A 24,438-nucleotide genomic window follows, 5' to 3' on the forward strand; every position below is an offset into this window, starting at 1 on the left:
CAAACCTGTATCATCAAGTGTCAGATAATTAGATTTAAAGACCGACTGTATATGGTAAAGTGGTTTAGAGGATTTGTCGATACTAGTAGAAGATATATCACCGAATGCAAAATGAAACTTTTACTAAATGTCAGGTATATAGAGTGAAAAGTTACTGAAAAATAGGAAAAAAAGTCAGTTTTACCTTTAAAATCTCGTTTCACATTGCAGCAGTGACACATTTGAACAGATCCTCGCCTTTCACAAGTTGCTTATTCAGATTTAGACATTTCTCGTCCTTGACATTCATCAGCAGCAAAAGTGTCTGAGGAATGAAAAGGTCTCTACTGACGTGTCTGATTCCTTTTTCTTCTTCTGGAGCAAAGTCATCTGCTCCTGTCGCCTGCTTCAACTCAAGTTTATCATTTTATTTAGAGGAAAACATATCTGTATGGTTATCAACATTGCAGCATTATAACGTAAGATTCTTAACCTTGATCCTTTCTCCTCTGTGACTGGTCAACAGAAGCATGTGACAGCCCACTGGTTTCCAGTTTGCCTCCATCCTCCTTCAGAAGCTCCTCCCAGTTGTCCAGCAGCCATGGACCAGTGTTTGCTAAAGTCAACAGGAGAGAAGGTGAGAAGCGATCATTGCCTTTTGTCCGTTGTCCAACTTAAATATTTCACTTCTTGCCGTGCTGACACATTTCAAGAAAGATTCATTCCTAAGCTGTCGTGAATAATCAGCACTCTGCTCGTTTGCATGACTCAGCAGTTTGCACACAGAGACGCCCGAGTGTTTTAACTTTATGATTTGCCTGAATTTATTACCTGGGATTCATTGCCCAGACTCTAATCAAACATTAGTCATAAAGTCCTTTCACATCATCTCTTCTTGGCCTGAGGTGCAGGCGGAGGCAGTGATGCAATCCAGTCACGCTTGATGAGTCCAGGTTTTCAAAGGGCTCAGTGCACTTTGAATGAGTTTCTTTTTTTGTTTGGCTGACCACAAGGCAGAATACCCACCAGATAGTTATCTGGATAAACACTTTCTTATTTTACAGGGATGAGACACATCAATGTCTTCAGGCTCTCAGAGTTTTATTACGCCGTTTATTACGTAGCTGCATTTTGTTTGCAGATTGTTTATCCGTCATATTCTTGATATCTGTGGAAAACCTTGAGGTACTTTCTTCAAATCTGATAGAAACTTTCATTTATACTCAAAGATGAACTGATAGGATTTTAGTGGTCAAAGGTCAAGGTCGCTGTGACATCACAAAGCAAATGTTTAACCTTGGGAACGCAACATCTCACAACTCACACAACTCTCAAAGGGAAGTTCCCCAGCACAGGGGCTGTATTCGTGATCAGTAGCAGTTTGTCATCCAGGTCATGGAAGTTATGATATTCAATTCCTTGGATGAGAGGTGACACACAAGCCGGTCCAGTTGCCTACGTCCACTTGTTCAACTTCTGAAGATCAGAGTCTGACTTGTTTCTTTTATAACAGAACCCGAACGTCCCTCTAAACAAAACATAACCGGTGGGACTTCCTGTGGAGTGTTCTAGGTCCAGACACCACTTTGGCTAATCTCTATTTACAGTTATCTGCTTATAAATGTAGATAAATTAAAAAGCGTATCAATCAAAGGCGTATAACCAAAGCCTGCTCAAACGTGATTGGTCAAACTAGAACCCCCCGTCCACACAGCCTCGCCCTGTCTATACTCAGACTCCTTCCTCCTGTTCTCTGGGCTGCAGCCGTGCAGTTTCTTCTCATGGTGCATGAAAGACTCTTTGGCTCTCTAAAGGAAACCGAGCACAAAACATGAAAGACGAACCTCAGCTGACTTCACACAGCCGGAGAGATTCCTCTGAGGAAGACGTTGCTGAAGACAAAACAAAAGAACGGTGGGAGGACCGATACACAGGACGGCAGCTACGTCCAACTCTGTATTACATATAGAAATGCACTGGAATTATATTAGACTACTATATCAAAAAGACTCCACAGGGCCTCCTCTCCTCAGTTGGGGTATAAATCTGAGTTGTGATTCACTAACCACAATAACCATTCAGGAGGGAGCTCCCTGCTGGATGCTGAGGCAGGGCTTTACGAGGGGCTATCGCCGCGTGCTTTGGGAGGTTTGCAGATTTCTCCATTTTACAGATCTCAGTTGCTGACTGTGGAGCCGGAGCGGAGAATCATCAGGGAGTCGGGGATTTCTCTCTCTCTTTTACTCCCACTGTTAGAACAAATTGACCAACGGAGGCAAATTGAAGATAAGCCAGCGCTGCGTTGTTTTTTTTTTTAATAATTGAGTTTGATTGTGAGTTTCTTTCTCCTCTTAACACTTTCCAACACATTGTAGTGAATTAATATGATAGTGGAAATTGTTGTCCTCATCTCTTGGCTCTGGAATTGCCGCTGATATAAAGCCAATCACCAACTGGACCAGTTTCTGCAAAACACAGTATAGTCTCAACGTAAAACATGTTTTATGAAGTTAGTTAATTCAGTCAATAGATATTTATTATATATTATAAACATATGGTTTTATAAAGATGGACAAAGTGCCACTACTTCCGTCCACTGTACATAATCGAAATAAAGCTAAAATATCTCAAAGTCGAGTCTATCTTACGCTTTTCATGTTATTTTGAGGTAGTAATCGTAGTGTGAAGTCTCAGTATGAAGGCATACACATGCTTGGCCAATAACAAGTTAGACTCGGCTGTCAATCACGACGTTTCACATGTTTATAGCCTTGAATAACTAATTTAAACCAAACTCCCCAGAAAAAAATAGCCCTTCATAAGATATAAGAACAACCTAAATGTCCCATTCATTAACATGGAGGAGTTAAGGTTTATTGGCTTTTTTGCAGCCAGCCACCAGGGGGCGATCAAGATTATTCGTCGTTACTTTCAGAAACCAGTGCAAGTTGATGTGGTAAAAAATGCTTCTAATCAGAGGCCAAGGTGCCAGCAGAGATCTCAAGGTTATATGACTCACATGCTTGGATCCTGTACTGCCAGTTGGTCCCATCACATGGTTCCCACACGGTGCCCAGTTAATCAAATTTAGCCATCAGGGTGCTGCCTCCTCTTTGAGTTGTGCCCTTCATACGTTACTGCATGTACACTGAACAGGGGCCAACACCAGTGGGAGGGAGCCGTGGCCCTGTAGTTGAGCAGACTGGACAATTAATTAAACTGGGAGATACCCCGGCACTGAGAGTCAGTCCTGACTTCACCTTATTGAAAGTGATCAGGGACCAGCCGGACACAGGGGCCCTGACTCGGGAGTGATCAGGGGCCCCTCGAACAGAAGACTCTGGACGAGAGGTCGAGGAGTGAAATCTCACGTTCTATTAAAAGCAGTTTGGAAGTAGAACAACAAACCTGTCTGTCATCTCAAATCTTTCTTTCATTTGAAATAAAATTCCATCATACCTTTGACGTTTTTCTTTTTCTTAACTTTTGCTCTCTTCTCCCCTGAGTGTGACCTTTACTCTCTCTCTCTCATTGTTAATTACCGCTGATCGGTCGTGTCCCGCTGCCACTCTCTCACACTTCACTTAACAGTGGCTGTTTATTGTAATAGTAAATTTAACTCAGCCCCCTTTTTTTGATCTGCCAAGAAAACATGGGGATTAATTAATCCCATCCATACAGCTAAATGTTAACGAGAGTATTTAACATTTATAGCCAAATGTTAATGGGGGGCTTTAACATCTAAGCGCTCTGTGTTTTTCAGTGGGCCACACTGATAATCGCTCATTAGAAGAACTGTAATTATGCTGAAACAGGCCTGGAGCACTTCATCAGCCCCGAGTAATCATCTTCTGGAAGTAGTAATGCAGACCTTAGCCGAGGCTGTAGGCTGAAATGAACTGTGGTGGGGGGGGGGCAAAATCATTTATTGATCATTGTGTGAAGTTTATGTGCCACCTCTGCTTTTCCACAAAAACTTTTACTGCCCTTAAACTCTTTATCTGGTTAAATTCCACCGCTCCTCCACTCAAATCCTCCTATTATGAGGAAGTCACTCCCTCAATAAATCTAATTACTGAGTAAATATTGTCTGATTCCTGGACTGAACGCAGCTAAAAGCTTCTCATCACAGCTTTACTTCTAAATTGCTTCTTTATCCCGTCCATTGAAGATAGCAGGAGTCGTTAGACCGTGACGGCTCCTTAGAGAGATTCTTTATATGGTGACTAAACTATCTGTGGTCCAGATATTGACTTTAACTATATGTTCAGTCCGGTTAATGAAATATACGCCCAAAGCTTTTTTATATGGTACTTTCTAACTTAAACAAGGAGGTTAAAGTGATTCAATAACAGAAAGAGTAGATGATGTTTTAAAGTGAATTAGGGAAGTTGAAACCGCTGAATAAGTGGAGATTTGCCTGAACCACATAAAATGTATTATTTAACAAGATATATCTTCATTGTTAGGATTTTTATTCCTTTTATACCTTTGTAAATATTCTTTGTATTTAAATTGATTAATTGTACTGGTTAGGTTTGTTGTTATCCTGTTTGAAGGTTGTAAAGCACTTTGCCACTTTGTTTTTAAAGTTTATTATTCTTATACTTCATTATAATATATTTCGGGGATTGTTCAGATGAAAAGTACGAGGACTTTTTATTCATTCGGCAAAATACAAAACAGAAAATTATCATGTTCAATGTTCATTTGGAAAAATAGAGCAGAGGGTTTTTTGTGTCATGTGAATTCTATATGCTTCCATGATTAACATTAATGTGAACAAGGCCAGAAATCCATATATTTATGCAGAGCACAAAGCAAAGGTCCAATTTATCTTCTTAGTGTATATGCACAGTTGGCAGGATTTTAAGCCAGAAACTGTAACAGCTCTATTTAACCACTAGTTGTAACAAGTCATCTGATAATGTTACTTCACATCTTCAAGTTTTAAAAGACTCAAATAGTTTTCTTCTGTGTCGTTGTTAAACTCTGACTTGTGGCTTCAGTTCTCTTTCACTAACGCTGATTGAACGCTGTGGTTTTAAACTTGATTAACAACGAAAACATTGTAGAAATCTGAGGTTCATTATGTTTTATACGTCTTCACTGTGCTGTCACAATTCACGAGCAATATATCGATACTTGACTTTGTTATATTGCTGATTATTGTCTTATTGCTCAGCCCTATGTTTTAAGTCACCTCATCCACCACATTTTGGTGGAAATTCCTAATTTCACTCAGTTTGCTAAGAGGTAAACTAAAACTAAAACTGGTTGTATTCTTCTATGTTCTTCAGTTCTTGGATCTAAGCAAACATTGCCCTGATAAGAACAATTCCCTGTAGGATTTGTTTTCGTCCCATTGAGAATACACAGCTGTTTGTTTGCTTTGCCTCTGAGTAATTTTTTTAATATAAAGCTATATATCACAGGTTTTCATTAAAGCACCATCGAGCTCCACCTAAAATGAACTGCAACTTTATTACTCTCCAACTCAAATACACTCTCAGTCCCCGTTGACGTGGTGAGACTGTCTGTGTCTTCATGCCGCTCTCTGACACTTCCTGACTTTTTCTCCTGCAGTGGCTTTTGTTCTTTTCACCGTCCGTCCTCTTTTTGTCTCCTTCTTCCAAACTTTTGCATTTATTAGTGGCGTTACAGACGCTGGCCGACAACTTTAAATGTCATCGTCGTCCAGACTGTTATTTTCTAACAGCCTAATGTTTATTGCGAACTCCAGGATTGAAATGCAGCGGCTATTTGTTGTGTAAAGTCCTGTCTAAGTTGTTATCTACTACAGTTCCAAACCAGAGATTTAATAAAAGCTGTTGCACCATTAAAAATGTGAGAAACGTCTGAGCTAGTAAAGATTTTATAGCCATGTTGCTGTGGAATTGATTGCGCTCCAACCACAAGCAATCTGCTCTGTAAACACAAAGTCACTGCAGTGTAATCACAAAGTGGAATATAACGTACAAAATAAAAGTTTTGTTGGGAGCAAATCACATGTTAAACTTAATTGCCAATCAGCTGTAAATGTAAGTGTGACTTTGCATCTTATATGCATTGAGAAATCCATTGCATTTGAAAGAGAGACATCTTTGAAGATGAAAAGAAAAATATTCTCCTAAAGAAAACATCACAAAATACAGTACAATAAAGTAGTTTTTCCTCTTTCTAGTCGGAGGTTAACGTCAGAGAGGATGTTGCATCTTGTTAAGACTGATTTGTGTATATGTGTATACAAATGGGAGGGTATTGCCCAATTTAATTAATTGTCCACTCTGCAAAAGCACAGGACCACTGCTTCCTCCAATTGGCCTTGGCCCAGTGAACTGTACAGTCATGCAGTAGCGTATATATATATATAGACAGGAACAGCTCAAAGTGGAGGCAGCACCTTGATGGCTCAATGGGATTAATTGGGAACCATTTGGGAACCATTTGGGAACCATTTGCCACAAGCCAATCAAGATGAGACCAACTGGCAGTAGTGAGGGTATAGTTTTTATTAACTCGAGATCCCAGCTGGCAGCTTCTGAGGAAAAGATTTATTTTGCCCTTCAACTATTTCTGTTTTTCAACTCCTTCAGTTTTATCTTTCCCTTCAGGTTTCAACCAGGCAAACTATACCAGGACAGTTTAGATGGATCAAAAATATCTTATCATGACAGTTGAGTGGTGGTGGAAGACGTATTTCCACCAAAAGTACCTGGAACAAAAGGAGGATTCAAAACACCTGAATGGCTCGACTTATAGTAAGGAGACAGTTTTCAGAAGCTACTGCAAAAGATAGATTAGCTGAAATAACAAATCGGGTTAATCAACCAATCAGGAGTGTTCGTTGTTGCAAACCCATCCCACTACTGTAGGTTTCTATTGGAGGCTTTGAAAAAACTTATCATTAGATTTTAATGTCAGTAAAATTTTTCCAAAGGAGTTTCTGGTTTCAATTTCTAGTTTTAAGTCTTTTTCAAAACTTAACAATGTTAATTTAGCAATTTATGCTCCCATTTAGATTCAAATAGATGATAGGCATAGGGTTAAGCAATTGATTTACAGCGAGTACCGTCCAATGGGTGAAGGCTGCAGGTGTAGGTGGGCGTGCAGTGTCCTCAATCTCTTCTGGTCTATAAAAAACCTGATGGCACAAAATGTCAAACTCCAACCTTCAGAATGGCAGCTCACAAACCAGTGGGTGACGTCACGGTGGGCTGCTTGCTGGAGAAGTTCTTCGCTCCTGGGGAAAGTTGCTGCTCACAGGGCTTTCAAAGATGAAAGCTCCAAGATTCCTCCTTTTAGTTATTTTTGTTCATTTCTCTATCATGGGTTAGTGTGTGAAAAAAGGCCAAAAGAGCTCCTCTCCTTTGAACTGATCTCACAGGCATGGGAAGATGTGTCCCCAGTTGGTTGAAATGCTGTTAGATCACATGGTTTCTGATGTGCGTGAACCGGGTTCTGATCCGAGCTTCTGTTCTCTCACGCCTGCCCCCCCACACACAAAAAGAAAAAAGTCAGAATCTAGCCCTGACTGAGACTTTTTGAAATAAGGCCAATTATTCCGGGAATCATTTATTTATTCATCACCTCCACCAAAGAGGTTATGTCTTCACCACTTTCTTGTTTTTTTTTAGTTTGTATGTTGTGAGCAAGATTACACAAAAAGTACTTGTACCTGGAAACTAGATGGAAAGATGTGGATCTGGGTCGGGGAGGAACACTTTCTATTTTGGTGCTGATCCAACTCAAGGGGCAGATCCTGATCTTCTATCACAATTTTCATAGCTGTTTAAATTTGGCGTGGATCTGGGGGAGTGATTCAGAATCAGTTGAGACATTGTGGTAAGGTGTGGAAAGTCTCCAGACTCAATTACCCTCCTGATTGGGCAGGAAGAGCTACCAACTGTTTTGGTGATTAAACAACCAATCCATGACCAGCATGTTAGAGGTTGTGTATCCGTTTTTGCAGAGATATTATAAACTCTCCAGTTCCTTCTCTGCTTCTTCACGAACATTCAACCTCTCTCTCTCTCTCTCTCTCTGCATTCCTCTCCTCCTCCCTCTCTTCCTAATTCCTCCTCCGCCGTCCAGGAGGTGTCAGCTTATCAAACTCTCTCCGTCACTCACTCTCTCTCTCTGCGTTTCCCACTCCTCTCTCGTCCACAGTCCTGCCGTAATGAGTAAAGGTCAGTGTCTCCGCTCGCTCCCGCTGTGCCTGTCGGTGTTCATGTCTGTTACCGGCCCAACCTGCCCTGGCCTTTAGCCGCCGCCCTAATGAGCAGGAGGTGCAACGCTGCAACAGCTGGAGGAGGAAGAGCAACCGGAGCAGGAGGGGAAGAAGATCCAGTTAATTCCACCCGAGGGACACAGCATCTATTTTACAAACATAGATATCGTGTTAATGGGCGGATAGCAAATATCAAATCATGTTGGATTTGAAAGATTTACATATGTTGTTGACCACACTAAACTTTGAGTAGATGGTGGTGAATCTAGAATTAGAGAATAAGCTCCATTTTTAAATTCGTCGATAATAAAGATAGTTGCGATCAGGTCCCTGTCGATGTGCTGTAAACAAGGACACGTGATTTCTGCTGCAAGATGAAATGTCAAGTCGATGTGAAACAGTGTAAACAGAGAGAAACACTGTAGCTTCTCTTACTACAACAATATATTATTACTTTAAAGTAGTCGTGATGAGGGAACTTGGCTAATTTGGCTCCGTGGGTTGTAAAATTGATTTGTATCGGCCGTAAGTCAGCATGACATCACCTTGGCAAAGCAACCACAAGTGCTTAGGCTGGTGCGTGTGTGTGTGTGTGTCTGTGTGTGTGTGTGTGTGTGTGTGTGTGTGTGTGTGTGTGTGTGTGTGTGTGTGTGTGTGTGTGTGTGCTCTGTTGGGTATAAATCCCATCTGCTGTTCAGGCACCATGGATTTGCTTTGGCCTGACTCAGCACTTTATCTTAAACACGAGTACACGCACACACACACACACACACACACAAACGCACACACACGCAAGCACACACACTTCTCAGTATTCAAAAGTGTCATTATCTCGTCGCAGCCTTTTCCATCACCCCCGATGTTTCTTCATAATCAGGTTCTGTCATAGCTCTACCTGCTCTCTCTCTTTCTCTCACACACACACACACGCACACACACAAACACACACAGTGACAAACACACAAACACACACAGACACGGGCACACACACATCTGTATGAGTTGTCTTTGTGTCTTTGCAGATGTTATTGTGTGTCAGTCCCTCCTTCCCATCTGTTCTCTCTCCAGAACACCTTCTCCGTCAGGTTCAGTAAATATAACCCGTCCTAAGAATAGTGTTGAAAGTAGTGTTCATCTTTTTGACTTATTTCCTGTTCAGAACAGAACTTCTCCGTCGGGTTGTATCAAGCTGAGACTTTTCTCTGTTTGAATCAAGTTGTTCTGTTCATTCTGGGGCTTTTTCCTGATCTGTAAGCTTTTTATTTACTTTAATTTACTTCAGCTTTTGAGAATATTACTTTAAATTTAAATTTAACCCAAAACGATGTAATGTACATTTTAAGATTAGATTTGCAAATATCTAGGTATAAATTATTCATAGTTTATTTTTGACTTTAATAATAACAAATGTATATTTTACGGCACTTTTCTTAAAACCCAAGGACACGTTACAATACATCAAATATCAGGAGACACAAACACCCATCAATAAAACATGTGTTACATGAAAATAGTTATAAAACCAAGTTTAAAATCAAGATGTTTAAAACGTGAGTGAAGTAAGTAAAAGTCAGATTTTAAAAAGGGTTTTTGCAGCAAAGGATTCTGGTTCTTATCTCATCTGCACATTTTCCCACTTTTTCTCTTCACATTTTGCACATTTGCATAAACTTATTCTCAAAAGAAAACTCAGCTCTTTGGTTCCCGGGGATGTAACATCACAGTAAATAATTCTCTCCATGTCAAAAACACGTCTATGCAGCAGAAATGTGCCTAATAACACAACAGGCCATAATTGGAATTCTAAAAATATTACATTTACTGTTATTTATTGACGTGATACCACCAGTGACAAATTGCCAATAAAAATGAGGGATTCTGTCCTTGATCGTGTGTTTTTTCCTTTTAAATAAGGAGCTGTGTATTTAGTCTGATGATGGAGCTGAAGTGTTGAACTTGCCTCAGGATAAATGTTGATGGATCGTTCTGCTTCACAGCCAGAATTAAAAACTTAGCAAAGAAAGTAGTTGTAATATAATCCACTTCACTGCTCGGCCTCCAGGTAGTTCACACTGTTTGTAAATCACACTGAATAAATAAATGTTCATACATTTTTAATTAAATGTTACAAATGTGCAAATACACAATTTCCACATTGACATATCTTCCTTTTCCCCCCCACCCAACGTGCTGATGTGACTATTTTTAGTGGACAGTGTGAACTCGGAGTCGGTTCGTCCCTCACACCCCTGGACGTGTCCTCCAGCTGCCGACCACAGCTGGGACGGAACGGGGCCAGAGAACATGGGACATGTGTCCTCTCTGCAAATCACTGCTGAAAACACTCTTAAATCTGATCAGGCTCACATCGTGTTGTTGAACGAGCTGGATGTATATTCATTTTTACTCCCCTCACCCTTGTCTTCTTCGTTGTCCCTTTAAAAATGTCTAGACCCATCTTTCAACTTAGTCGTGGGTTCGTAAAATACAAAATGAAATACCACCCTGCTGCTCCACAGTTAAACCTGTCTCCCTGAAGTGTTTTAACTCAAATATAACTCACCTAACATCTTCGATAATGAGGATTATTATTTATCATCTTGAAACCCGGGGAGGTGCTTGACATTCTGCAGGGTTTTAAATCCAGGGAGCATAAAAATGGACTTAAATCAAATCCAGAATGTGGATAAACTACATTTATATTTACAGTGTATTTCGTGGCTTTACGATTTGAAGCTGTTCTCTCTGAATGTGCTGAGTTCTAATACCTGGGGACTCGCTGTTTGTATTCCTGAGCAAACTCCTCACCACAGATCAATCAGGGCACATCACTTCAAATTCACAGCCTCATTTCAGGAAGATTGAAATGTAATGAATCACATTTCACTCCTGTGATTTTTCTCTTGATCCTCGCTCGCTCTTCTCTCACCTCGGCCAGCCTCTGCCCCCCCCCTCTCCGTCACACACACATCCACCTACACACGCTCAGACTCACACACATTATTGTATTATAGATATACATGCAGTTTTTTTTGTGTGTCTGTCCTCCCTGCAGGAGCCGGAGGTTGGTCTCCTCTCGCCTCCGACAGAAACCAGTGGCTGGAGGTGGACTTGGAGAGGCGGACCCAAATCACAGCTGTCGCCACGCAGGGACGATACGGCAGCTCTGATTGGCTGACGGCCTACCTGTTGATGTTCAGCGACACGGGACACAACTGGAGACAACACCGACAGGAGGACAGCTTGGGGGTAACTGTCCTGCAACGATTAACCAATATACAAAATGCACTGATGATGGTTTGATGAACAACTTTTGGTGTTTTACTCGTCTCCTCTCTCACAAAGATTGGAAGGCGAAGGTTTGTCGGTGATGCGTTCAGGTATTTGCGACCGAGAGCTGTTTGGATTTGTTGTGAAATTAACCCGAGGTCATGCTTTCCTTATATAAATGAGCTGAAACACACCTATTCTTATTGGAGGTGTGGTTCTTTGTGTGGTGTGGACCCCCTGTGGTTAAAGGCCCCTTGTTTAGTTGAAAACCTCCAGTAATACACCGTGTGTGTCGCTGTCTGGATGAAGACACAACCCGGAACATCAGTGTCAAACAACAACGTGCATATTAAAAGCTCTGAACAGCTTAAGGCTCCGGGTGCAGTGCAGCTCAACGCTGAGGTTCATTGAAGTTAAAATACATTTGGCCTCACTGTCACAGATACAATTTACATTATCTGCGGGGACGGTTCTGCCTGCAGCAGCAAACCCACTCACCAGGAGCCTTTCACTCTTTATTAAAAATGGATGGAACAATGAAAGGAACCTGGGCCGGGTGGTGTCGACTGCATGGAGCTGCTGTCAAACAGTTTAACCTCTGCTGACAGGAGGCTGGTGCTGCTGCTGCTCACACTGCCTGCCGCACAGAGAGAGTCACAGGTCTGATTCCTGCAGCAGTGAAGGTGTCCATCAGCCGTCTCCGAGCAAGTCGCTCGTTCATTGTGAGCCGGTCTCCATAAGTGTCAGCTCAGTGCCTAAAATGTAAATGTGAGGGAGGAATCTGTGAGACGTGCATCCAATGATTTACATATTCTGTAGGGCAGCTGATGTATTCAGGCCTCAGAACAGGAACTGGGGAGAAACTCTCGGCTGAGCCTGTTCCTACCCAACTGAATACGTTCCCCTGCGTTTTTCTCTCATTACTTTCCCGCATTTTTACATCATTTCTTTAAAACCAGTGCACGTCTAATTTCCCATGAAGAGGGAGAATGACTTATCACCAGCGAGCAAACGAACTGCGTGTCATCCTGATAGGACGCCACGCAGGCCTCCGCAGACTGAACACCATTAGACACGATTCAGAGGCAGTGGAGCGTCTCCTCCCTCCGTCATGGAAGACGGTGCACTCCTCTTGTTACAGGATCAGCCCGGAGAGCAGCTTGTGATTCAGATTTGACAGGAGACGATTTTCTCTCGGTGAAGGGTGCGAGCGCCGCGGAGCCGAGCCTGCGAGTCATCACAGAGAAATAGGGAAGAGAGCAGCCCCCCCCGAAACTTGTTGATTTTACACCCAGCATGAAAGGTGATAAACCCAGATCAGCTCCGAGTGCTTTTGAAGCTGGGTCTATTAGTCAGGCCGGCTTAGTGTGTCTGTTAGGGAGGAGATTTGCAGAAATAGCTGTATCACACACACAGAGTCACTGACTCCTGAGCTCACAGGCTCCGGCTTTCTCCTTCTGCTGTCAAGTGGTGGAAAGTCATTTACTATACAGGGAGATTTAAAGGTTTTCTATGTGTTAAATGAGTACTTATATCGGCCGCTACTTTATCTTTCTACTTCATAACGTTCCAAAGACAAATATATTTTGTATGTATTTATTAGAGAACTATAGCTCATAGTTAATTAAAATATCCTTTACGTATAAAACACTGAATTAGTTTATGAAACACAATACATTTTTACATATCATCAGTTTTATAAGGAGAAACTAGATGGGTTACTTGTCTCATGAATATAACCAAGTACATTTACTTCATTACTGAACTTTTCTTGAGTACTTCCATGACTTCTACTCCAAAACATTGTACTTTTTACTTTGCAAATTTATTTTGTTGTTTAGAAGCAACAAAACTTTTTTAAGCTCTATGTCCAAATGTTAAATTACTCAAAGGCAGAATGTAAATGACTTTGTAAAGTGTCACCATGTCGCTCGTGCCCTCGTCCTCAGTTCAGCTCCGTTCGATTCCCTGTGCTTTATTGGCGTGAATGTCAGGTGAACAATATTGCCAAAACGTCAAGGATAATTCTGTTCAATAATGAGATGGGGGGAGAAAAAAAGGAAAAGCTTGTCGGAGGGCTACTCATATTTCAAAAGATGCTCAGGCGAGTAAATGAGATGCCGCTCTCCTCAGCCTCCTCGGCAGGAAGCAGCCATTTGTTGAGCTTAACGCTCGGCTGCCCGGCCGGCTCCGCCTGCACAGCTCTGAAGACACAGCTCACATCACGATCATGCAGCAGCAGGAGAGACAAGTTCAGCTGCACAGCCACGTCGGTACACATTCAGCAGACACACACATAAACACACTCACAACTTCTCCAGGACTCCAGAGGACATAACTGACTTTCATTACCTTCCCAGAGACTTACTCTAATCTTAACCATAACTACCACTTTTCTAGCTCTAACCCTTAAAGGGGTGGTTCACCTAAAAATGAATATGGCGATGGAGAATTTTTGTGTTTGAGTCCATAAAAAACTTTTGGAGTTTCAGGGGTAAACGGCGACGGAGCCAAATCAAATATAATTGAAGTAAAAGGCGACCACCAAAAAAATAATAACACAGAAAATAACATAACATGGATCCATATGGCTCCTGTGGTGTCATCCAAGTTTCCGTAAGCCCCGACATTCATGTTGGATTCCAAATGGCGTCATTTACACCAACTGTTTATTCTAGATGTCCTCTGTGATCCACGTACACACGCAGCCCCGGAGGAGGATAGCAGCATTTTAATTTGCTTGCAATCATAACCAGATAGTGGTTATAATAGAGATTAGCTCAAATGACATCTGGCCCTAAAACTAGACAACAAGTATCACTGTTTGTGTTTTGTGCGGAGAAACGGATTAAGAAGAATGGAGGACAGACTCTTTGCCTGGACATCTGCTTTCTTCACCTTCAAAATATTGTCCCTTACCCCCAGATGTCAATTCATCATCGGACAGTAACCTTAACTCTTACCATGATCTTGACCTAAAACCAACCCTAACGTAATCATCCCTCAACCTTAAAACATGTCTTCACCTTCATTGTAATGATGCACCATATGCTGAGCTGCGTTTTGTCCCCATAAGGAAGATAGGTCCCCAGAATGTCAGTAATACCTGAACCACACACAAGGTAACATCTGAGACTCTCATACGCACAAACAAAAAAGCTAACGCAGATAGTTTTTATATTCTCCTTACAGAATTTAAGTGTTGCTCTGTGTGCGAACATTTTCCATCAACCCGAACAAAATCCCACTGGATTCCCACGAGCAGCTGATTGGGAAAATAGGAGCCATTAGTCTTTTAAGAGAGGCTGTGTGCGGAGACAGAAGAGGTCGCAGAGCTATTGATCATCGAGGAGAGGGAGAGGGGGAGGAGAGAGAGGGAGGGGGAGAGAGGAAAGGAGAGAGAGAGGGAGAGAGAGGGAGAGACATTATATGCAGTCAGGATCAATGGCCTCGGGGAGCTCAATGTCTGAAAATGCAAAAAAAGACTCTCAGGATCACAGAAGTTTTTCTCCACACGCACGCAGTAAATTTCAACACGAGCTTTTATTTCTAATGGATTTCTTTATCCACCTAATTTAATGTTTGTGTTGCAAAAAAAAGAAACGATCGTAGCTTTTAGCCTCGTGGAACTTCAGAAGAGAAAGAAGAACAAACAAAAGAGGTCGATTGATGAATCATGTGTAATAATTAGTCACGAACAAAACGAGCTGTTCTCTGCAGCAGCAACCGAGGGAAATGTTTTGATGTAAAAGTTTTTTTAAATTAACTCATAGTTCTGTGGTTCCAGGCGTTCCCGGGTAACAGCAATGCCGACACTGTGGTCCAGTACAAACTGGATCAACCCGTCGTCGCTCGATACCTGCGCCTGGTCCCACTTGACTGGAACCCCACCGGACGGATTGGACTCCGACTGGAAGCATATGGATGTCGATACAGTGAGTTCCAGTATCTGCCTTAATCCAGGACTCCCTTTGTCAGGCTTGACTCGTGGGTCCATTATAGTAACAGCGTTCAAATATCTCAACAGGTCACTTTAAATCACTGACCTGTTGATGTAACACAGATGTGACTCTGCCAGATAAAGTTGAATGTTATATATAATCTTCCTGCTACTTGAACAAGGTGAAAACTAGCTGCTAAGACCCCTGAAGCTAAATGTCAAAGAGCTAAACTACCAGCAACTCATCCAGTGAGATTAGTAAACGTCTAATGAAGATCTTCCTCCTCCTGCTCCGTGTCGTCTTGCAGCTTCTGACGTGGTGAACTTCGACGGCAGCAGCAGCCTGGTGTTCCGGCTCAGCGCTCGGCCGAGCCGCTCAGCCACGGAGTCGATCTCTCTGAAGTTCAAAACCATGAGGAACTCCGGGACGCTGCTCCACGCCGAGGGACAGAGAGATCACAGCCTCACTCTGGTGTTGGAGAAAGGACGACTGCTGCTCTATCACCAGCAAGGTACGACATGAATCCTTCACCATGTTGCTCTGGTAAAAACCTGCTGAATTCACGTGTTCCAGCAGAACTTGCTCCTCGAGCAAGGCCCTCGACACCAGCTGCTCCAGTGGGGCGGCTCTGTGGTTTTATTATGAAGCCTCCGGGTGTGGATGTGTGTGATTGTGAAGAAGAATGTTTGGTTTTCTTTTTCATTTATGTTTAAAGGAGACATATGATTTTTTTTTTTACAGCCAGAGGGCAGAGTCTTTATGTGTTTGTGTTGTCCATCCGTCGGTCCTGAGAACACAATGTCTCAAGAATGTCTGGTGGGGATTTATACAAATCTGGTACAAAAGGTTCAGTTGGATTTATAGATTAACTGTTTTCTTTGCTGGTCAACGGTCACGGTCACTGGGACAGAACACATCTTTGAATCTGTATCCTTAAAGAGACAGTAGTTGAAACCTAGAGTTTCAGATAGAGGCTGTAAAGAGGAGCTACAGTGGAAAGTTGTGTGTTTTCTGAACATTAGAGCTCGTAAACATTTTAAATTTACAATCCAAACTTAAAGTTATCAACCTCAATACGAGGAGAATCTGTCTCCTTCAGTTTGGACAAAAAACAGCAGCAGTCTACTTCCTGTGCACAGTGACAGGAATTTGTTTTTAAGTTGTCTTTTTTAAATCATTCAATATATTTGAGAGTTTCTTCCTGATGACTCTGCTCTGTGGCTCCGTCTGTGCATTCATTGGGCTTTTACTGTTCATTACTGTGAGTAAATGTCAGCTAAAGGCCTGAACTCAACCGTGCAGTGTAATTATGCACTCATCCAGACTCCAGAGCCTCCACCACTCAACACAGGGAGTTTAATATTCACTACGTCTCTGTCCCCACAATGAAACAGGTGGATCTTCAAGCCGGCTTCGTCCATCTGCTACTTTACTCATACATGTTTGTCACACGAGATTTTGAGGACAACTCAGGAGAACTTAGCTTCTTGATGAGCTCACTTCAGGGTTTTTCTTGTTTGTGCGAAAGTTTCAAACAATATTTCAGATGAAATAACTCAGACTTTGAAGAAGAAACTTGGAGAAAAGTCACATTTCACCATTGCAGCCCTGCAGACACGAGTCTCGGTCTCTACATGTTGAGTGATTGTGAAGGACGACAGCATCATTTGTTGGGGGCAAGAAGTTTCTCCTTTCATTTCCTTTCCCCCACTTTGCTTCAATCAACCGGATCTCTCTCTCTCTCTCTCTCTTTCTTTCTCGCTCTGGTTCTCTCGCAGCTTGACTCCCTCTCTCATATTCTCTCTCTCTTAATCTATGATGGATGTGAGCAACATGTGTTAACGATGAACTCTGAGGGAACACGTGGGTCCAGCACAGCACAACATGATCAATGGCCTGTGTGGAGGAAACGTGAGTGTGTGTGTGTGTGTGTGTGTGTGTGTGTGTGTGTGTGTGTGTGTGTGTGTGTGTCTGTGTGAGGTTAAACCTGAGGTGTTGTTGGGCTGCCAGGCAGTGGTAGTATCACCATATGGTAAACCTCTCATCGCCGGTGCCATCTGGCTGCTCCAGTACTCTGCTCAGTTTCCATTCCTTCATTAAGGGCTGAAGGCTTTTCTATAATGTTAAAATCATTACACTCTGGGAACATCTAAAATATTTTCTCAGGCATAAACAGGTTTTCTTCACTTAATGAAGTTATATTTCAAACGTGGACGGACTGTTGATAATTAATCCTTAAAGTTCACTCTGCTTTTTATGTTGGAATATTTGGGGTAAATCAACCATTCCTGCTAAAACCAGGCCTCATTCAGTTCATTCAGAAAATCCTTTTTTCCCTACTTTGTTTTGTTAGACTTATGTGGCTCTGGAGGTAGAACGGGATGTCCATTAGCAAGAGGGTTGATGGTTCGATCCCCAGCTCCTCGAAGACTCCAGGACACAGATTGTGAATAAAAGGCAGATAGTGGAAAAAGCTCTTTATAAATGTAGTACATTTACTCTGTGTGGAGGTTTCTGACACTAGAGGGGTTTCAAATCATCGTCTATTTGTAATAGAGTCACACAACTAGATAAACAGTCATGGCCTTGTGAACACACAGGTGCACACAGACACACAATTGCCCACATTAGTGCTGGACCTCTGTAAGAAGGCTCACTCAGTTCTTGGCACATTTCATTATGTGAAAATGTGGAAAGGTTAAAGTGTGCGACCATCATTACGGGAATGACCTGAGTTATAATTGTGTGCAGTGGCAGGGAACCGAAATCTGCCACACGCCGACATGTTGGCATTTTGTTTTGGGCGGTTTGAGGAACGAGGGCATTATATTTGCTGGACAGTTATAATATTGCGGCTGTATATTCACATATCTCACTGATGTGGAGATGAAGGTCTGAGTGAGGCTCCTATTAAAAAGTCTGAACCGCTCACTTCTACATGTGCACTTCAATTCATGCACACTTACTCTTAAAAAACATTATCCCCCATAATGTAAATGTATGGTTGTATTTTTAAATTTAATGCTGCAGCGTATTTTCTTCTTTCTTTTAATATTACGATATTTTGTCGTAAAATTATGACTTAATTCTATAAACACTATTCTATAATACTCTGTCATACTTTTATCATTATTATTGTGATATTACAACTTCCTTCTTAATTACAACTTTTTCTTGTAATATTACGCCATCTCTGAATAATTCATTTTTTAATAAGGCCCTAATACTGTGGTATTAAAGCAGAGATTAAAAAGTTCCTAAACTATTTTAATTTTGAAGTTAAGCAAAGTGTTACACTCTCTCTCTCTCTCTCTCTCTCTCTCTCTCTCTCTCTCTCTCTCTCTCTCTCTCTCTCTCTCTGCTGTCTTCCATCCTTCACAATTGTCGTGACCTCCCTCTGTCACTCCCTCTCTGAATATTGTCCCTTATATTCCCCAAACTTTGGGAAACGGTAGAGGAATATGAATTCCTCCCCGGTGGTTTGGTCTGGTGTCTGTCAGCCACAGAGCGGCGTCGTCTGCCGGAGCCGTCAGTCTGACGCCAGCTCCCTGAGTGACGCCTGTCACGTCTCCCCTCCAGACCCGAGCTAATAGTCAACAAAGAGCTCCCAAAACTCTGGGTCGCAAAAGTAAACATGTCTAATGGAGCAGAACCAAGGCTGAGCGGTGATGATCCGGCAATACGGCCAACCCTGATGCTGCACCTCCATCTCACTGCTGTCACTGCACCTCTCTCTCTGTGGCTCCCTTCCTCCGGCTGCCCTCTATCTTTCCATTCCTGCCTTTTCTATTTTCTTCTCTTTCCATTGTTATTTATCACAGTCTCTCCCACACGTCGTCCCAATTCTGGCCCTGCTACTTCTCTTTTTCAATTGCACGCTCTTTATCTTTCTCTCTACTCTCTCTCCATGTTTCTCCACACGGCCTCTTTACTCTCCCAGGAGCTTGCAGTCGGTAGACAGGGTAATTTAGATCAATAGCTCGGAGCATCCAGCCTGAGCCACAGCATGCTCCTCCACAGTCAGAGGAGAGGAGAGGACAGGAGAGGACAGGAGAGGACAGGAGACGAGAGGGTAGGACGCAAGAGGAGAAGAGAGGAGAGGTTTTTGGTTTTTCAAAGACCATTTATTTTCTATTCCCAGGAACAACTACACTTCTTACTTCAAACACCAGCTGTAAGACTCAACCAAGCAGGGTTATTAAATAATACATATAGTCTCTTTAAGATATATACACACACATATGTACACACGCATTTACATTCCCATTCACACATCCATACAAACTGTAGTATCTCACATTACAGGTTAATATTTAGTTCCCCGTCCTCCCCAAGGGTGCATAAAATCCCCCCAACAGCCCATATACGACTGAATGTCATCACATTGTCCATCATTTTGTAGTAGGCATGTTCTACTTTTAGCCTGGATTTCAACAATCCAACCAGCATTGGGGCCGGATGCACGCTACCAGTGTCCAGTGCCTTGTTCCTGCGTGTTAGCCAAATGGCTAGCTTTGCAGAACCAGAGACAAAGTTTAACAGGTTTTGTACAGCTTTTTCCTTTACAGAATATTTCGGACCATAAATGAACAAACCAAATGAAAATACCTCTCCCAGGCCCTGAAACCACCCTTTCAACACATTAAAGAGTTCTTCCAGCCGTGGACACTGAACAAATAAATGCTCCAGTGTCTCAGCTTGGGAGCAGAACGTACACCCCTCCCCCAGCTCCGGATCAAGGTGCGCTCTGTATCTGTTTGTAGCTATCGCCTTGTGCACTACCCTCCACTGGAGGTCTGCTGTCCGTTTTTCAATGGGTAACTTGTACAAGGACCGCCAGCTGCCTTTCGGGGAAGCACCTGGCTCCAACAGCCCAGTCCACCTCGACTCTCTCATCCCTTCCAGAGAGTGCAAATTACGAACCTTCACACAGGTCTGGTAGACAGCCTTTTTTCCTACAGTCTGAAAGCTGTCCAGGTGGGGAGTAGGGAAGGACAACAGCTGACCACCCCTCTCCTGCCACTCCCCTACAGCTGGGCTGATGGATAAGGAGGGGAAACTGTATTTTGAGTCATCACTCCACTGGTCACAGAGAGCATTGTTTCTTGCAAAGACTGTCATGGTTTGCGGCAGTGCGGCACAGACCTCCTCTAACACTTTGTTGATCAGTCTTGTAGACCTGATGTTGCTTCTCTCTCTCAGGGTATCCACTGATGCTGCTGTCATCCTTATTAGGTGGCCCAGTTTGGTGCATCCAGCTCGTCTGAGGTTGTCTCTGAGGCTGGCAGACTGCAGTGTTTCCGACCTCATAAAGTCATTGAAGAACAGCGGTTCCTCAAACAGCCACAAACCAGGTGTTATATTGTTTACTCGTCTGGCACGAAAAATCTGCCAAGCCTCTAACATTGATTTGTAAAACGGGGTCAGCCCGGTGAGATCCATGTCCTCCGATCTTAATAGGAAGAGATGTTTATCGTAGCCTAATCTTCCGGCTCTCCTCAGCAACAGACGTGCTGCATCAACCCATCTCGGGCCACAATTGTATAGAAGTCTTTGTGCTGCCCGAAGCCGGAAAGCGGCAATTTTGGACTGGATATCCACCAGTCCCTGCCCTCCTTCGACCACCGGCAGATAGAGGACTGCTGCCCTAACCCAGTGCTTTCCAGACCAGAAGAAATCCAGTATGGCTCTTTGTAGTTCCTCAATTAGTCCTCTTGGTGGCGTCAGAGCCGTAAGCCTGTGCCAGAGAGTCGAGGCAACCAGACTGCCAGCAACCAAAGCTCTTCCCCTATACGATAGCTGGGGTAGCAACCATTTCCACTTAGACAACCGAGCACACACCTTCTCCTTCACACCCTCCCAGTTGTTTTTTTGAAACCCGTCGCTACCCAAAAATACACCCAAAACTCTTAACCCCTCTTTCCCCCACTCAAGACCACCAGGCAGACCTGGTATTGCCTGACCTCTCCACTGACCCACCAACAAAGCCTCACTTTTTTCCCAGTTCACCCATGCAGAGGAAGCCTTACAATACAATGAAAGTGCTTTTTGTACAGTAAGTACATCCTGTTGATTTGAGACAAACACATTTACATCATCCGCATACGCCGAGACTATGACGGAATTCCCAGGATCTTGGAAACCAGGCAGCGAGAGGCCACTGACCTTATCCCTCAACCTGCAAAGTAAGGGCTCGATGGCCAGACTGTATAGTTGCCCGGAGATTGGACAGCCTTGTCGTATCCCCCGCTGTACATTGATTGGTCTACTCAGCCCTGTCCCCATCTTGATCATGCATTTTGCACCATTATATAATAGGCTGAGCCACGCAATAAACCCATCACCTACACCAAAAGCTCTTAATGTGTCAAATAAATACGAGTGATCGACCCTATCAAAGGCTTTCTCCTGATCTAGCGACACAATTCCACAGTCCAACTCATACTTTTTACATAAATCAATAACATCTCTTAAAAGAAAAATATTATCCATAATTGTCCGATCTGGTATGCAGTAAGTTTGGTCTTTGTGGACAATCGTCTCCAAATTGTTTTTAAGTCTATTGGCTAGGGCTTTTGAAAGCACCTTGTAGTCCGCGCATAGGAGAGCAACGGGCCTCCAGTTTTTAAGTAAGGCCAAATCTTCTTTTTTTGGCAGTAGGGAAATTACCGCTCGCTGACACGAGACAGGAAGTGAACCTGTTCTCATGCATTCCAAAAAGACGCCATGCAGGTCCGGACCAATGATGCTCCAGAATCTCCTAAGCAGCTCATTGGAGAGACCATCAACTCCTGGCGCTCGTCCTGCTGCCATCTGGTTCACCGCTTCTGTCAGCTCCTGCAGAGTTAGCTCAGAGTCGAGGGCAGTTTTCTCGTTATGGCTGAGCTGCGGTAGTCCCTGCAGCAGCTCCTCACGGGACTCCATGCAGCAACTTTCCGCTCCAAACAGGTCGTTGTAGAAAGCTGACGCCTGGCTCCTCATCTGGCCTGGACAGGTGGTTATTCCGCCCCCCGGGAGTCTAAGGCAAGTAAGCTGTCTTCTCTGGGCAGCTGATCTCTCAAGATCGAAAAAGAAAGCAGTTGGTGCATCCATGTCTGTTAGGTTAAGCATCCGGGACCTTACGAGAGCTCCCTTAACCCTCTCCTGCAGGTATGAGCTCAATTTCAATTTTTTTTCCTTCAGTGATGTTTGACCTGTGGTGGAATCTGCAACTAAGCCCTCCTCTATGTTTGTGATGCTAGCCTCTAGTTCCTGAATGACTGTTTTAGCTGTGGTAGTGGAGTACGATGTGTACTGTTGGCAAAACACGCGAATTTGTGCTTTACCTATCTCCCACCAGAGCTTTAAAGAAATGAAGTCTGTTTTTTTGTTTTTCCACTGCTGCCAAAAGAACTCAAAAGCCTGACAGAACGCAGTGTCTTGCAGCAGTTTGTTATTAAAACACCAGTAGGATTTAACCCTCTCCCCTGGTGAAATTACTAACTCTATGCTAATCAGATGATGGTCTGTGAAACCCACCGGGCTAATGATGCTTTGACTTAGTCTGGCTTGAAGGTTTTGGGATATAAGCAACATGTCCAGACTGGCTGCAGTCACCCTGTTTTCTCTGACCCTCATCCATGTATATTGCCTGGCTTGTGGATGCTTTATCCTACAGGTGTCAACCAGATCTTGCTGATTAATGAGACTGTTAAGGGTCTGCGATGACTGGGGGTGAGGTTCCTCACTGGTCCGGTCCACAGTAAAGTCTATGGTACAATTGAAATCACCACCGACAATTATCTGATCCTGCTGATAGTTTTTAAGTTTGTTTTCTAGTAACTTAAAAAAGCGTACTCTCTCTGCACCTTGACGTGCATAGACGTTCACAAAAACCAGCACTGTATTTTCTGTTTCTGCCTTTACTAATAACAATCGCCCCTTCACTAATTCTGAAACGGATAAGATGGTTGCATTTATTGTTTTGGTGAACATTACAGCTACTCCTGCAATGAAGTTGGAGCCATGGCTTAAGGCATGAGGACCCCTCCACCATAAACCCCAGTCTACTTCATCACTCGATGTTGTGTGTGTCTCCTGCAGAAATAACACATCAATGTGTTTTTGAGCCGAGATCTCCGCTATTACAGCTCTTTTTTTACTTTCTCTTCCCCCGTTAATGTTGAGTGAACCTATTTTTAATTTCCTCATAGAAAAGTCAGAGCAGAAAATAAACAAGAAAGGTACAGAAAACAGTGAAGGAGAAAACACCAAGTGATGCATGATTATCTTGACCTGCTCCTCGTCGTTCTCGTTGTTTGTCCTTTAGCCTCTTTCCTCAGGGTTGTCATATGTTTTTTCAGATGGAAGCGTTTCTTCTCGTCGAGCTGATCCATCCCATACTGTCTTTTCAGAACAGCCACAGTTCTAATAAATTTTTCTATATCGTCAAAATATTCTTCCACTTTAGCTACCCTCCCGTAGGTTTGGTCGAGAAAGATGTTTATATCTTCTAAAGTGTAGAGGGAGATATCTCTAGCTGGGGTCCCAAAAGATGCTACACTCTCTAGATCTGATTCCTCCTCCATCTCTCCACCTGCAGCCTGACTGACTGACAGACTCTGTCCCTCATCGTTGTTCACACAGTGCTCTGTGGCATCTGAGGAGCCTGCCTCATCAACATGTGACATTTCTGCCGCTGCAGACTGGGAGGGTTTCTCTACGTCCTCAGACACACGTAGTTTCTTTGACAGGCTCTGCCCCTCTGACTTCTCTGCTTCAGGCTGTGCAACGTCCCCCCCACTCACGGGATCACCGCCACTCAAGGCTCTGCCGCGGGTGGCTTTTGCCGCTCCAGCGCGAGGAGCGTCCGCCGCTGCTTCAGCGCTCGGAGCTGCCTCGGCCCCTGAGCCGCTGTGTGCAGCCGCTGGTTCAGCGCTCGGCGCTGCCGCGGCCCCTGAGCCGCTGTGTGCCGCTGGTTCGGTGCTCGGAGCTGCCGCGGCCCCTGAGCCGCTGTGTGCCGCTGGTTCGGTGCTCGGA

At 43.4% G+C, this 24,438-nt stretch overlaps 1 protein-coding gene across 1 annotated transcript in view; it reads left to right on the forward strand.

Annotated features, from left to right (window-relative positions):
* The first annotated feature begins 501 nt into the window (after positions 1 to 501).
* LOC128448625 (contactin-associated protein-like 4) overlaps positions 502 to 24,438 on the forward strand; it is a 60,254-nt gene continuing 36,317 nt past the window's right edge. Inside the window, 4 exon segments of the mRNA XM_053431364.1 lie at positions 502 to 616; positions 11,265 to 11,458; positions 15,267 to 15,414; positions 15,728 to 15,931. Of these exon segments, the coding sequence (XP_053287339.1) occupies positions 11,402 to 11,458; positions 15,267 to 15,414; positions 15,728 to 15,931 (409 nt within the window). The 5' untranslated portion in view covers positions 502 to 616; positions 11,265 to 11,401.

The sequence above is a fragment of the Pleuronectes platessa genome, chromosome 9, assembly GCF_947347685.1.
Source record: "Pleuronectes platessa chromosome 9, fPlePla1.1, whole genome shotgun sequence".
Classification (NCBI taxonomy): Eukaryota; Metazoa; Chordata; class Actinopteri; order Pleuronectiformes; family Pleuronectidae; genus Pleuronectes; species Pleuronectes platessa.